At 36.5% G+C, this 12,801-nt stretch overlaps 1 protein-coding gene across 1 annotated transcript; it reads left to right on the top strand.

Moving 5' to 3' along the window:
• The first annotated feature begins 427 nt into the window (after positions 1-427).
• Positions 428-9,662, top strand: LOC108283804 (olfactory receptor 10T2-like). The gene is made up of 3 exons (XM_017500359.2): positions 428-929; positions 2,971-3,052; positions 8,313-9,662. Exon 3 carries the CDS (start codon positions 8,635-8,637, stop codon positions 9,577-9,579), a length of 945 nt encoding a protein of 314 aa, XP_017355848.1. The 5' UTR covers positions 428-929; positions 2,971-3,052; positions 8,313-8,634; the 3' UTR covers positions 9,580-9,662.
• Positions 9,663-12,801: the final 3,139 nt, after the last annotated feature.

Below are 12,801 nucleotides of genomic sequence, written 5' to 3'. Positions count from 1 at the left end.
AGTGTGACATGAGGGTCTCTCCCCAGATTTGGGAAGTTTTCAGCCATAATTCTTTCAGTAAACTTTCTGCCCCATTCTCTATCTCTCTCTCTCTTTTTTTTGTGAGCTCCCCTAATACAAAGTTAGCTCTCTTAATAGTGTTCCACATAGCCCATAAAGTTTCTTCATTTTTTAAATTATTTTCCTTTTCTCCTTTGATTCAAATGACCTGTCTGATTTTACTGATTGTTTTTCTTCTTCTTAATTGAGTCTGCTGTTGAAGAACTCTATTGCATTTTTTAATTCAGTCATTGTATTTTTCACTCAAAATTTGTTTCTTTTAATGTTTTCCTCTTTCTTTAATTCTTATTTAAATTTTTTCCCTGATTTTGTTAAATTGTTTATCTGCATTTTTTTTCAAGTCCCTGACATTCATTAGAACAATTATTTCAAATTCTTTTTCAGTCAACTTGTGGGTCTCCTTTTCTTTGAGGATAATTACTGGGAGTTTATTGTGTTCTTTTGGTGGCATCATATCTTCCTGATTCTGTGTGATTCTTGTAACTTTGTGTAGATGTCTATGCATTTGCAGAAGCAGTCATCCCCTCCAAAATTCATAAACTGACTTTTTAGAGTAAAGACCTTCACCTGCAGTGGGTTAGACATACTGGAATGCATGAGGTACCAAATGAAGGGGCATATGGTGACTGTGGACCTCAGTGTGCATGGTATCCCATTGACTCAGACAGCTGGGGTTGGCAACCTCAGAAACTATGTGATCCTTGGTGATGAGAGCTGAAGAAGGCCCATGGTCACTGTGAGGTGCTCCTTCAAGTTGGCAAAGTTTCAGTCTCTACCAGACATGAAAAAGATAAAAGTGGTAGAAAAAGGCCCAAAGCAGGAATGAGAGATTGTAGAATACAAAACAGACTGGTTCAAGATGGGAGAGGGTAGGTACTGTTTATACATTACTATTTTGTTTTGTTTTGTTTTCACGATATTCTGTCACTAGATATACTTTACTATTTTTCAATTTTGAGTGTGTATAATAAAGTATAAGCAATCTTTATTCTGTGTATTTATTAAGACTCTGCCTTATGACACATTCTACAAAAGCAGAACCTTAGCAATTCAAATGTGTATGATTTAGTAAAAGAGTGATCTCAGGAGAAAACTAAGAATGAGAAAGAAGCAGGACAAGGCATGGGAATATGCCACAGAAAGGTGTGGGGTCAGCTGAAAATAGCTTCAGTCTGATTCCTGAGGAAGCACTGGAGCACAAATGGCACTTCGGAGTGGTTCTAGCTTGCAACAATAGGACATTTCTGCCATTGTTGTTTTAAAATCACCATATCATTCCGTTGTTGGCTACGGGCCACCCTGGGTGTGAGGGCATGCACTCCCAGCTATTCCTAAGTAGCTTATGTTCCCTTTGGCTAAGAGCAATTCTCAAAAGAGAGGTTTATATATGTTAGAAGCTGCTCTCAAATAAGCTTGGGAATGTATTTACTGCTCTGGTAAGGGAGATCCAGGAAAGGCACTAAGATGTCTACTTAATTTCAAGAAGTCTTATTTACTGTGTACAGCTACCTACACTGACTCTGTTAGCATTGATGTTCTGGTACCCAATGCAAGTTATCCAAAGTAAGTGGCTCTCCTTATAGAATTCCTTCTTAATGATGGCAATTTTTGACTTGGTTTTTGTACATTGTGCAAGCTAGGCAAGCTAGGGGTTTCTTGGATTATGTGGCATTTGTTCTGAGCCTTGAAGAATGTGCAAATTGTCGGATAGGTGAAATCAAGAATAGAGATTTTTCAGACAGAAAACAAAATGAGGAAAATGCAGAATTTTATTAGAAAACAGTGCATTAGTTTGCCTGAAGTATTGAGATGATGAAAACAGATATTGGAGACAAGACTTGCTAGTACATTAGGTAGAAGATTGTTATAGGTGGTGAAGACACTGAGGGACAAGCTAACCAGAGGGGCAATTCGAAGCCACCTGTGGATATTACAGATGGCAGTGCAGTAACTGGAGGTTTGAATAATAGTGGATATTCCTTTTCAGTAAGGTCTTCTACAGTGTAGTTGCCCCATGAGAAAAAAATCACAGCGATCATACTGCGTGTTTGTTTTCTTTTTACCTTCCTTCTTTTGTTTCCCCAGGCAATTGCTTCTAATGATGACCCATTCCCTTGCCCTGTGAATAAGTTTGAAGAGACCTGAGAGACTTCACAAATTTTCAGAATCATAAAATAAATGGTATTGTGCAGAAAGTAAAATATGCCCAAGGAAATCATCTGCATTCTAAGGATATGTTTTTAACAAGTTGAATTTCAATCATTTCTACTGTTATTCAGAAGAACAGGAGCAAACATCACTGAAAAGCCCCTATGGTGTGTGAGGATTTAAGAAAACATACTTGTGAGCATCACATAGAGGATATAGAAGTCAAGACTGTGTTGTCTAAATCAGTAGTTGCAAGATAGTGGCTTCCAGGACTCTCATTAAAATCTTCATGATTCTGAGTGCCATCTCCAAGAAATGAAGATAACATTACCTTTTAAGTATAGGTGACTCTAAATTTGGAGGGGACTGATCATAGGCGTTCAAAGGAAAAAGTTGCTTTAACACTTATCCATGAATAATGACATGAGTGAAATGACAGAAGGAACTGCAGAAAGCTGCACCTGAGTTGTCAAACTGTACATTATTCCTACAGCTTAAATACTTCATGATTTTAAAAAAACTGGAAGGTGATTCTCCTTCTTTAGAAGGTAAGAATTTTAGAGTTTTGGGGATTTTTTGTTTTACTTTTTACAATGTACATCATTCTATATGTTCTAATAATCAAGTATCTGTGTGTGTTTACAGCCTGTTAGAAGTTGAAGTATTTTGAATATTCTACTACTATTCTTCAGTAGTACTGAAGAAACTATGGGCACAGATAGCTGGAAATTAAGAATGTTGTCTGTTTCTTATTCTTGGTAGAGATAAAACCCAGAAAACTACATGAGGAGGGATTTGAAGAACTAAAAACAGAACAGGATGGCAAACTCAAGGCAAAATCCAGGTATAGGAAAAGGGTAAGACTTGGGGAAACCAAACAGAGAGGCTGACACAATTTTGTGGGCATCTTGTTCTCCAGAAGCTGCCAGTGTCCTTGGGAAGGAAGAGGGTAATGTTGTATGGATATATCTTTTGTCACTACTATACTTAAATAATGAGGAAAGCAGATTTTACCATCAACATGTATGAAAGATATCACAAAAGTCAAATGATCCCGACCAAAATCACTGAGAAAGATTGTGCAAACTATACATATCCTGATATCCTGGAGATGAAAAATCTCCTGGAGATGAAAAATATATTCTTTGATGAAGCTCTCCTAGTGACTCTAATATGACCATTTACAGGTCAAGTGTGATTTAATATTACAGTAAATAAGGGGAGTAAATGTAAAATGTAGAATGTAAAAATGATAGTTTCTTTCTCCTAGGCTCTAAGCAACCACTGCTGAAGTTTTCAAAACTTGTTTGTTTTTGTTGTTGCTCAACATTCATAAGTGCAATTAAGCAAGCCTTTAGAAAGCACCTATTGCATTCACATTGCTAGGTGAAAAGATCCTTAAAATCTACTTAGTAGCCAACTATCTTTAGTGTATGTCTAAATAAAGTAAATGTGAAAGTTCAAACAATGTGTTGGGGAAGAATTAATGAATGAATTGAAGTCATAATCATGGAAGGCTTTCTGGAGAATATGGATCCTATTTTATCCTATTGCCATCGAACTACCCTTAGTCAAAACTGACATTGCACTCAACTTAGGCTGAAAATTGGGAGAGACAAAATTTTACATAGGTGTTTTTCCTGTCTAGTACAAGAGTCAAGCTTGTAAAAAATACCTTATTATAATAAAATGCCATGTGAATCTAGAAGATGAATAATACCTAGGCAAATTTAGAGAGTCTTTTGAGAAGTGATTAATTGTCATTTTGAGAAAGCTATGTTTTTAGGAGGCAGAGAAGGGCAGGAAAGACGTTGCAACTTAGGGAAAATAACATGGATAAAGTATAAGAGCCCCAAAAGGACGTGCTGTATTTGGGAAATAGTGGAATTTTTCTTATGTAGGAGAAGTTAGCAGAAGGAAATGAGGATGGACAGGTAAGACCCTGAAGCCATGCTAGGTGGAATTCCCCTTAGAATCTACTAGCTAAGCATGTAGTTCTCTAGACTCTCACTGCCTTGCTGTAAATATGCTGTGCATGTACATTTACTATCTCACTTTTGGCAAATCAGGTACCTCTCTGAGCCACAATTTCCTAATTGCAAATAAGATCATTTTAATAGTACTTATATCTTAGAGTAACTATGAGTATGTACAATACTATATAACCAAAACATATAATGAAGAGTGTAAGTTATTATTATTATTTAGCTTGTAGGCAAAAGGGGTCCAAAAGACATCCATAATGAGGAGACATAGCGTGATCACAGGTTTGACATAAATAAGCTGGCAGTGGGTGAAGGGTAGAACTGGGAGAAAGAGATGCCATACTCACCCTATGGGGCAGACATAGGACAATAGCAGAGGGACTAAAAAAGAAGGTTAAGATGTTGAAAAACAGATATCTGGAATTTTGGAAGTAACTTATTGGGGTAAAAGATGTGGAAGGAATAAGAAATGCAGTCTAATAGTAACTCTCTGATGTCTGGAAATAAATAGAAAACACAGGAAGAAAACCCAATATGTGGGGGAATATGGCCGATTCTGCTGTAAAAATCTGTATTCAGTACTTGGAGGACATTCTGAATTTGGAGATGTCCCAGAAGAAATTGGAGATCCTTTTTTGATAGAGGCTAAAATTTGAGTCATGCAAAGTAGTGGTTCTGAAACAATAAAAATGGGAAAGACTTTCCTTTAGAGGTAAATCCTCTGGGAAACCTTCAGAGGAAAGAACCTGTGGGGAGTAGACTAAAAAATAAGTGATATGAGTCTTGGTTGAAAAATGCTTGGGCATAGTTGTTTTCCACCTCAGGGTCTATGTGTTATCTGTGCCTTGTGCCTGCAGTATTCTCCCCCTGATCATCATCTATTGTTTACATATAGTCATTCTGTTCTTCATTTAAGTGTGTCACCTCCTCAGAGAGGGCTTTCAAATTCCACAAAAGACAGTAGTGAAGCACTCTCGCATCACAGAGATCCTACATGTCTGGTTCCATGTTGTCCTTCCTATGCATACAAATGCTGGATACATCATTGGCCTCTAGTCAATATATATGGAGTCAATTCATGGCCTTTGATAGTCATGTAACCACTCCATACCTTGCTTTCACATTTTGTAAAATAAAGACAAAAATTCTTCGCATAGCCTTATGAGAATTACATGAGACAGTTCTGTCTAATCCTAGCATATTGTTTAACACATTATTGGTATTGAGTAGGTGCTGGTTACTTGCCCTAACTCTTCTTGTATTCTTTGCCTACAAATGCAATGCACATGGAAGACAGTAACTTCTCAATTTACAATATAATTGTTTTGTGTTTTGTCTTTTTTTTGTCTTTAGTCTTGATGAATCTTTCAAAATAATTTCAGCCAGCATTTCTTTTTTCTCTCCCAGCACTTCATTCTCATACCTGCTTCCTCATTTCTTTTCCTTCAGCATTAACCATGACTGAAATTAAAATAAGAATTATATGAAGAGTCTAGTATCACTTTTCTGCCCTCATCTGCTAATCAGATTACATGTTGAACAGTCAAAATAGAAATGTTACTGGCAAAATTGATCTGAAGAATATTCTTCTTAGGCTTGTTGCAAAGCAAACTACTTAAGTATACTAGCTGACAAATGTTCTGGAAGTCCTGCTAAAAACACAAAAATTGATCAGAACATTATGATCAGAATATGCCATTCTGGAATGAGCCAGTATCTTCAAAATTATATTAAATCTAAGTTAATCCATTATATGATATTAGACACTTCAAAAATAACTTCAACAGGATGTTCTTTTTTAAAATATATATTTTATTGCGTTTTAGGTTTTGGGGTACATGTGAAGAACATGCAAGATTGTTGCATAGGTACAAACATGGCAATGTGGTTTGCTGCCTTCCTCCCCATCACCTATATCTGGCATTTATCCCCATGTTATCCCTCCCCAACTCCCCACTCCCCTACTGTCCCTCCCTTAGTTCCCCCCTACAGACTCCAGTGTGTGGTGCTCCCCTCCCTGTGTCCATGTGTTCTCACTGTTCAATACCCACCTAGGAGTAAGAACATGCAGTGTTTGATTTTCTGTTCTTGTGTCAGTTTGCTGAGAATGATGGTTTCTAGGTTCACCTGTGTCCCTACAAAGGACGTGAACTCATTGATTTTTATGGCTGCATAGTATTCCATGGTATATATGTGCCACATTTTCCTGTCCAGTCTATCATCGATGGACATTTGGGTTGGTTCCAAATCTTTGCTATTGTAAACAGTGCTGCAATGAACATTAGTGTACATGTGTCCTGATAATAGAATGATTTATAATCCTTTGGATATATACCCAGTAATGGGATTGCTGGGTCAAATGGAATTTCTATTTCTAGGTCCTTGAGGAATCGCCACACTGTCTTCCACAATGGTTGAACTGATTTATACTCCCACCAACAGATTAAAAGTGTTCCTGTTTCTCTACATCCTCTCCAGCATCTGTTGTCTCCAGATTTTTTGATGATTGCCATTCTAACTGGTGTGAGATGGTATCTCAATGTAGTTTTGATTTGCATTTCTCTAATGACCAGTGATGATGAGCATTTTTTCATATGTTTGTTAGCCTCATATATGTCATCTGTTGTAAAGTGTCTGTTCATATCCTTTGCCCACTTTTGAATGGGCTTGTTTGTTTTTTCCTTGTAAATCTGTTTTTGTTCTTGTAGAATCTGGATATTAGCTGTTTGTCAGATAGGTAGATTGCAAAAATTTTTTCCCATTCTATTGGTTGCCAGTTCACTCTAATGATTGTTTCTTTTGCTGCACAGAAGCTCTGGAGTTCAATTAGGTCCCATTTGTCTATTTTGGCTTTTGTTGCCAATGCTTTTGGTGTTTTGGTCATGAAGTCCTTGCCTACGCCTCTGTCCTGAATGGTTTTTCCTAGGTTTTCTTCTAGGGTTTTTATGGTGTTAGGTCGTATGTTTGTCTTTAATCCATCTGAAGTTAATTTTAGTGTAAGGTGTCAGGAAGGGGTCCAGTTTCTGCTTTCTGCACATGGCTAGCCAGTTTTCCCAACACTATTTATTAAACAGGGAATCCTTTCCCCATTGCTTGTTTTAGTCTGGTTTGTCAAAGATCAGATGGTTGTAATGTGTGGCATTGCCTCCGAGGCCTCTGTTCTGTTCCATATCTCTGTTTTGGTACCAGTATCATGCTGTTTTGATTACTGTAGCCTTGTAGTATAGTTTGAAGTCAGGTAGTGTGATGCCTCCAGCTTTGTTCTTTTTGCTTAAAACTGACTTGGCTATGTGGGCTCTCTTTTGGTTCCATATGAAGTTTAAGTTTGTTTTTTCCATTTCTGTGGAGAAGGTCATTGGTAGCTTGATGGGGATAGCATTGAATCTATAAATTACTTTGGGCAGTGTGACCATTTTTACAATATTGATTCTTCCTAACCATGAGCATGGAATACTTCTCCATCTGTTTGTGTCCTCTCTTATTTCGTTGAGCAGTGGTTTGTAGTTCTCCTTGAAGAGGTCCTTTACATTCTTTGTTAGTTGTATTCCTAGGTATTTTATTCTCTTTGTAGCAATTGTGAATGGCAGTTCATTCTTGATTTATGATGTTCTTAAGAACTTAAAAATTAATGATATATCTTAAGAGCTATTGTAATAAGAACAATTGATATTGTATGTCTCAAGCGTTATTATTATCACATATATGAACCCAGAAGATACAACATGTTAAATTGATTTGTCTTAGTCATTGACACAAATGTCACCCTCGGAGCCACTACACTGTGGAGAGCACTGATGAAGATAGAATTGCATTGAAAGAAATGTGAATGTTCTTTTGAAAATTTTCACTGAGTGGAGCCTTCGATAGTTCAGTTGGTAGAGTGGAGGACTGTAGTGGAAGAAAATTTTCACTGATCTCTCAGAATTTTCTAAGTGTTATATTAATTTTAAATAATTGAATTATTTTATTCATTCAATCAACAGTTTATTTTAAGCACTCCTGAGTGCTAGGGTACCACTAAATCACAAAAAGCATTTGATAAATGTAACATCTCAAAATCCAGCAGGTGAGATTAAAAAAAAAAAAAACTTTCATTCATATTTTGCATCTTCCTTGTAGATCCAGAATGGAGAAGAGGGAGATAAACAGTGCTTTTGTGGGTAGAATCCAGTTATAAATATTTGGGCCCACTCAATGTCATCTATACTTGCTATCATACTAGAATCATTCTTCTCATCACTAGGCTCCTGACTTTGACCTCTTTCCAGATGCATTTAACTCCCTTTCCCCAGGTATTCTAAGAATTGCCTGACAGTTGCCCAGGTTCCCTGAATAAAATACAGTTAAATCAGTGCATAAGGAACTTTATACAGTGATCTCAGACTCCTGACCAAGAACACCTCTGCACCATTGATAGACAGTGGCTGTGCCCACCAGGAGGATGGGCAATCGCACTGCAGTGAGCATATTCCTTCTGTGGGGATTTTCCAGTTTTTCAGACCTGCAGCGTCTACTTTTTGCGGTGATTTTCTTCTTCCACGTGACTATCATAGCGGCAAATGTGTCTGTAATGGGGGCCATCAAGCTCAGCCACAACCTTCACACTCCCATGTACTTTTTCCTCTGTGGCCTGTCCTTTTCAGAAACCTGTACCACTATGGTAGTCATCCCTCGCATGCTGGTGGACTTGCTATCAGAGAGCAAGACCATTTCTCTTCCTGAGTGTGCCACACAGATGTTTTTCTTTTTGGGCTTCGCATCGAATAACTGTTTCATCATGGGTGCCATGTCCTATGACCGCTACACAGCCATCTGCAACCCACTGCAGTACCACACCCTTATGACAAGAAACAGCTGCTTGCAGATGATGATGGCTTCTTGGATGGTTGGGTTCCTGTTTTCTCTGTGCATCATCGTCACTGTATTCAACTTGTCTTTTTGCGACTTGAACGCTATCCAGCACTACTTCTGTGATATCTCACCTGTGGTCTCCCTTGCTTGTAATTACACTTCCTATTATAAAATGGCTATTTTTGTGCTCTCTGCCTTTGTGTTGGTGGGCAGCTTTATTTTAATTATGATTTCCTATGTCTTCATTGTATTCATAGTCATAAAGATGCCCTCTGCCAAGGGGAGGTCTAAGGCCTTCTCAACTTGCTCCTCCCACCTCTCTGTTGTGTGCATACACTATGGATTTGCTTCCTTTGTCTATTTGAGGCCCAAGAACAGCAACTCCTTCCATGAAAATATGCTGATGGCCATGGCATACACAATACTGACACCTCTGCTTAATCCCATTGTGTACAATCTGAGGAACAAAGAAATGCAGATAGCCCTAAGAAAAGCACTAGGCAGTATAATTGGGTTTTTCCCTCAGAAGACATAAAAAGGAGCCCTGAACATTTTAAAAAATTACCTATCTCAATATGCAATACTGTTTTAAAAAATTACCTATCATTGATAAATAAAGGTGGGAAAAGTGGAGTACTTCCAATGAATATCACTTTGTGCACAAGTGATTAAAGTATTGTCTATTGCCTGTTATGTCCTGACCTCATAACACCGTTTTCCTACTACAGAGACGATGCAGTTTTAAAATATTTTTAAATGGTGTGCGTGTGTGTGTGTGTGTGAACACATGCTTTCGGGGAATGTATTGCTTTGGGACACTGTATTTTAATGATAGCAGTTGCTTTTGGGGGAAAAAGAAAATATGATACTAAAGAGAGAAAGAGAGCAAGAAAGAAAGAGAGGAAGGAAGGAAGGAAAGAAAAAAGGATGGAAGGAGGAAAGGAAAAAGGAAGGAAAGAAGGAAAAAAGGGGAAAAAATAGAGTTGACTAGTATAATTAATCCAAAAAGAGGAAGAAAATACAAACATATGAAGTTGAAATTGAAAATGAGGGTGTGATTAAAATACAGAGAAAATTAAAAGCAATTTAAGAGAATACTTTGTTCAAATTTATTCAAACAAATTTGAAAATTAGAAGAAAAACATGAATACATTTATGGAAAAAATAAGCTTACAAAATGACCTCAAAAGCAATAGACATTTTTTGACATACCAATTTCCATGGAAATTTTTGAAAAATTTGTCAAAGAGATGCTTTCCTATTCTCATCCAGAAAGCATTAGAGCAGATAGTTTAATAATTAATTTGTTTAAATCTTCAAGGAACAAATAATTCAAATGCTATTTAAATTGATTTAGAGCACAAAAATAAACAACTTCTAATTTATGAATCTTACAGTGGTGGAAAGTGCTATTGTTGCTGACAGATCATGGCCCTGGTAGGGAAGTTGTGAAGTGGATTATGGAAAATTAGATGATGTAAGCTGGTGCAGGAATTTTGAGGCTGCATTGTTCATATGGTAGGAAGTGTGAAGTAATATATTATTCTGGATTTGAATTATATTTTCCTAATTACAAATGACAGCAAAGATCTTTTATATACTTATTAATCATTCATATGTCTAATTTAAAGAAATACATATTCAAATTCTCTACTCATTTTTAATTTGGGTATTTGTACTGAATTTAGATTGTTTAAATGATTCTAGATACACATCCTTGATCAGATATACTATGTGCAAGTATTCCCTTCCATTCTGTAGGTTGTTTCTTCTCTTTCTTTATAGTTTCCTTTGAAGCACAAAAGTTTTTAACTCGAATGAGGTGAAATTTATCTATCTTTTTTTTTTTTTGCTCATGGTTTTGATGTCATAACTAAGAATCTATTGCTTAATCCAAGATCATGAAGATTTTCCCCTATACTTTCTTCTAAGAGTTTTATAGTATTAAATCTTACATTTAGGTCCTTTGATCCATTTGAATTAACTTTTGTATGTGGGTTAAGATAAGGGTCCAACCTTATTCTTTTTCATGTGGATATTCAAATGACCCAGTACCATTTATTGAAAGGATTATTCATTACCCCATTGAATATTCTTGGCACCCTTGTAGACAATCTGTTCACCATAGACACATCGGTTTATTTCTGATCTCAACTCTATTCCATTGATTTATGCCTATCCTTTTTCCAGTACACACTGTCTTGATTAGTGTTGTTTTGTTGTTGTTGTGTTTTTTTGAGGCAGGGTCTCACTTCGTTGCACATACTGGAGTGCAGTGGCATAATGGCTCACTGCAACCTCTGCCTCTCGGGTTTAAACAATTCTCCTGCCTCATCCTCCTGAGTAGCTGGGATTACAGGTGCTTGCCACCACGCCTGGCTAATTTTTCTGTTTTTCATTGAGACAGGATCTCACCATGTTGACCAGGCTGGTCTTGAACTACTGACCTCAAGGGATCCATACTCCTTGTCCTCCCAAAGTGCTGGGATTATAGGCGTGAGCCACTGTTCCCAGCCTTGATTAGTGTTGTTTTATAGTAAGTATTAAAATTGGGAAGCATAAATTCTCCAATTTTGTTCTTGTTTTTCAAGATAGTTTTGGCTATTGGGGGTCACTTGCATTTCTATATACATTTTATAATCTTGTCAATTTCTATAAGGAAATCATCTGGGACTTTGAGGGATTATGTTTAATCTACAGATAAATTTGGGGAGTATTTTCATCTTAACAATATTAAGACTTCCAATTCATAAGCATAAGAATTTTCATTCATTTAGGTTTTATTTCATTCCTTTCAGCATTGAAAAAAATGATGTTACTGTAAATGGAATTGCGTTCTTAATTTCATTTTTAGATTTTGCATTGCTAGTGCAACGAAATACCATTGATTTGTTATATTCATCCTATATCCTACAAGTTTCGTGGACTCATTTAAAATTAGTCCTTATAATTTTTAATGGATTTCTATATTTTTTCTATATGTTTATGTTTTCCATGAAATCATGTCATCTGAAAATACAGTTTTACTTCTACCTTTTCATTCTGGATCCCTTTTATTTCTTCTTATTGCTAATTGCCTTGCTTCTTCCATTGCAATGTTGAATAGAAGTAGCAAGAGAATTCTTGTCTCATTCCTCATATCTGGGGAAAGCATCTAGTCTTTGGCCATTAAGTATGAAATTAGCTATGAGTCTGTTCCAGATTTTGTCAGGTTTAAATTATCTGTTCACTGACTACATGATCTTATACCTAGAAAACCCTAAAGATTCCTCCAAAAGACTGTAGACTTGATAAACAACTTCAGTAAAGTTTCAATACAAACTGATGTACAAAAATAAGTTGAATTTCTATATACCAATAACACTGAAGCTTAGAACCAAATCAAGCACTCAATCCCGTTGACAATAGCCATGAAAGATTAAAATAACTAACAATACACCTAACCAAGGAGGCAAAAGACCTCTACAAGGAGAACTACGAAACACCAATGAAGAAAAGTGTAGGTGACATGAACAAATAAAAAGAATCCCATGCTCATGGATTGAAAGAACCAACATCATTAAAATGGCCATGTTGCCGAAAGCAATCCACAGGTTCAATGCAATTTTTATGAAATTATCAGTGTAGTTTTTCATGGAATTAGAAAAATAAATACTAAAATTCATATGAGAAAAAAAAAAAAAAAAAATAGGAAAAGCAATCCTGAGCAAATTAATATAGCTGAAAGNAAATTATCAGTGTAGTTTTTCATGGAATT

This window comes from Cebus imitator, unplaced genomic scaffold, assembly GCF_001604975.1.
Source record: "Cebus imitator isolate Cc_AM_T3 unplaced genomic scaffold, Cebus_imitator-1.0 Scaffold265, whole genome shotgun sequence".
Taxonomy (NCBI): Eukaryota; Metazoa; Chordata; class Mammalia; order Primates; family Cebidae; genus Cebus; species Cebus imitator.
This window is presented reverse-complemented; position numbering and strand designations above follow the sequence as displayed.

Excerpts from the sequence above, each read along its gene's own strand:
- LOC108283804 (XM_017500359.2), top strand. The coding sequence starts at position 8,635 with ATGGGCAATCGCACTGCAGTGAGCATATTCCTTCTGTGGGGATTTTCC.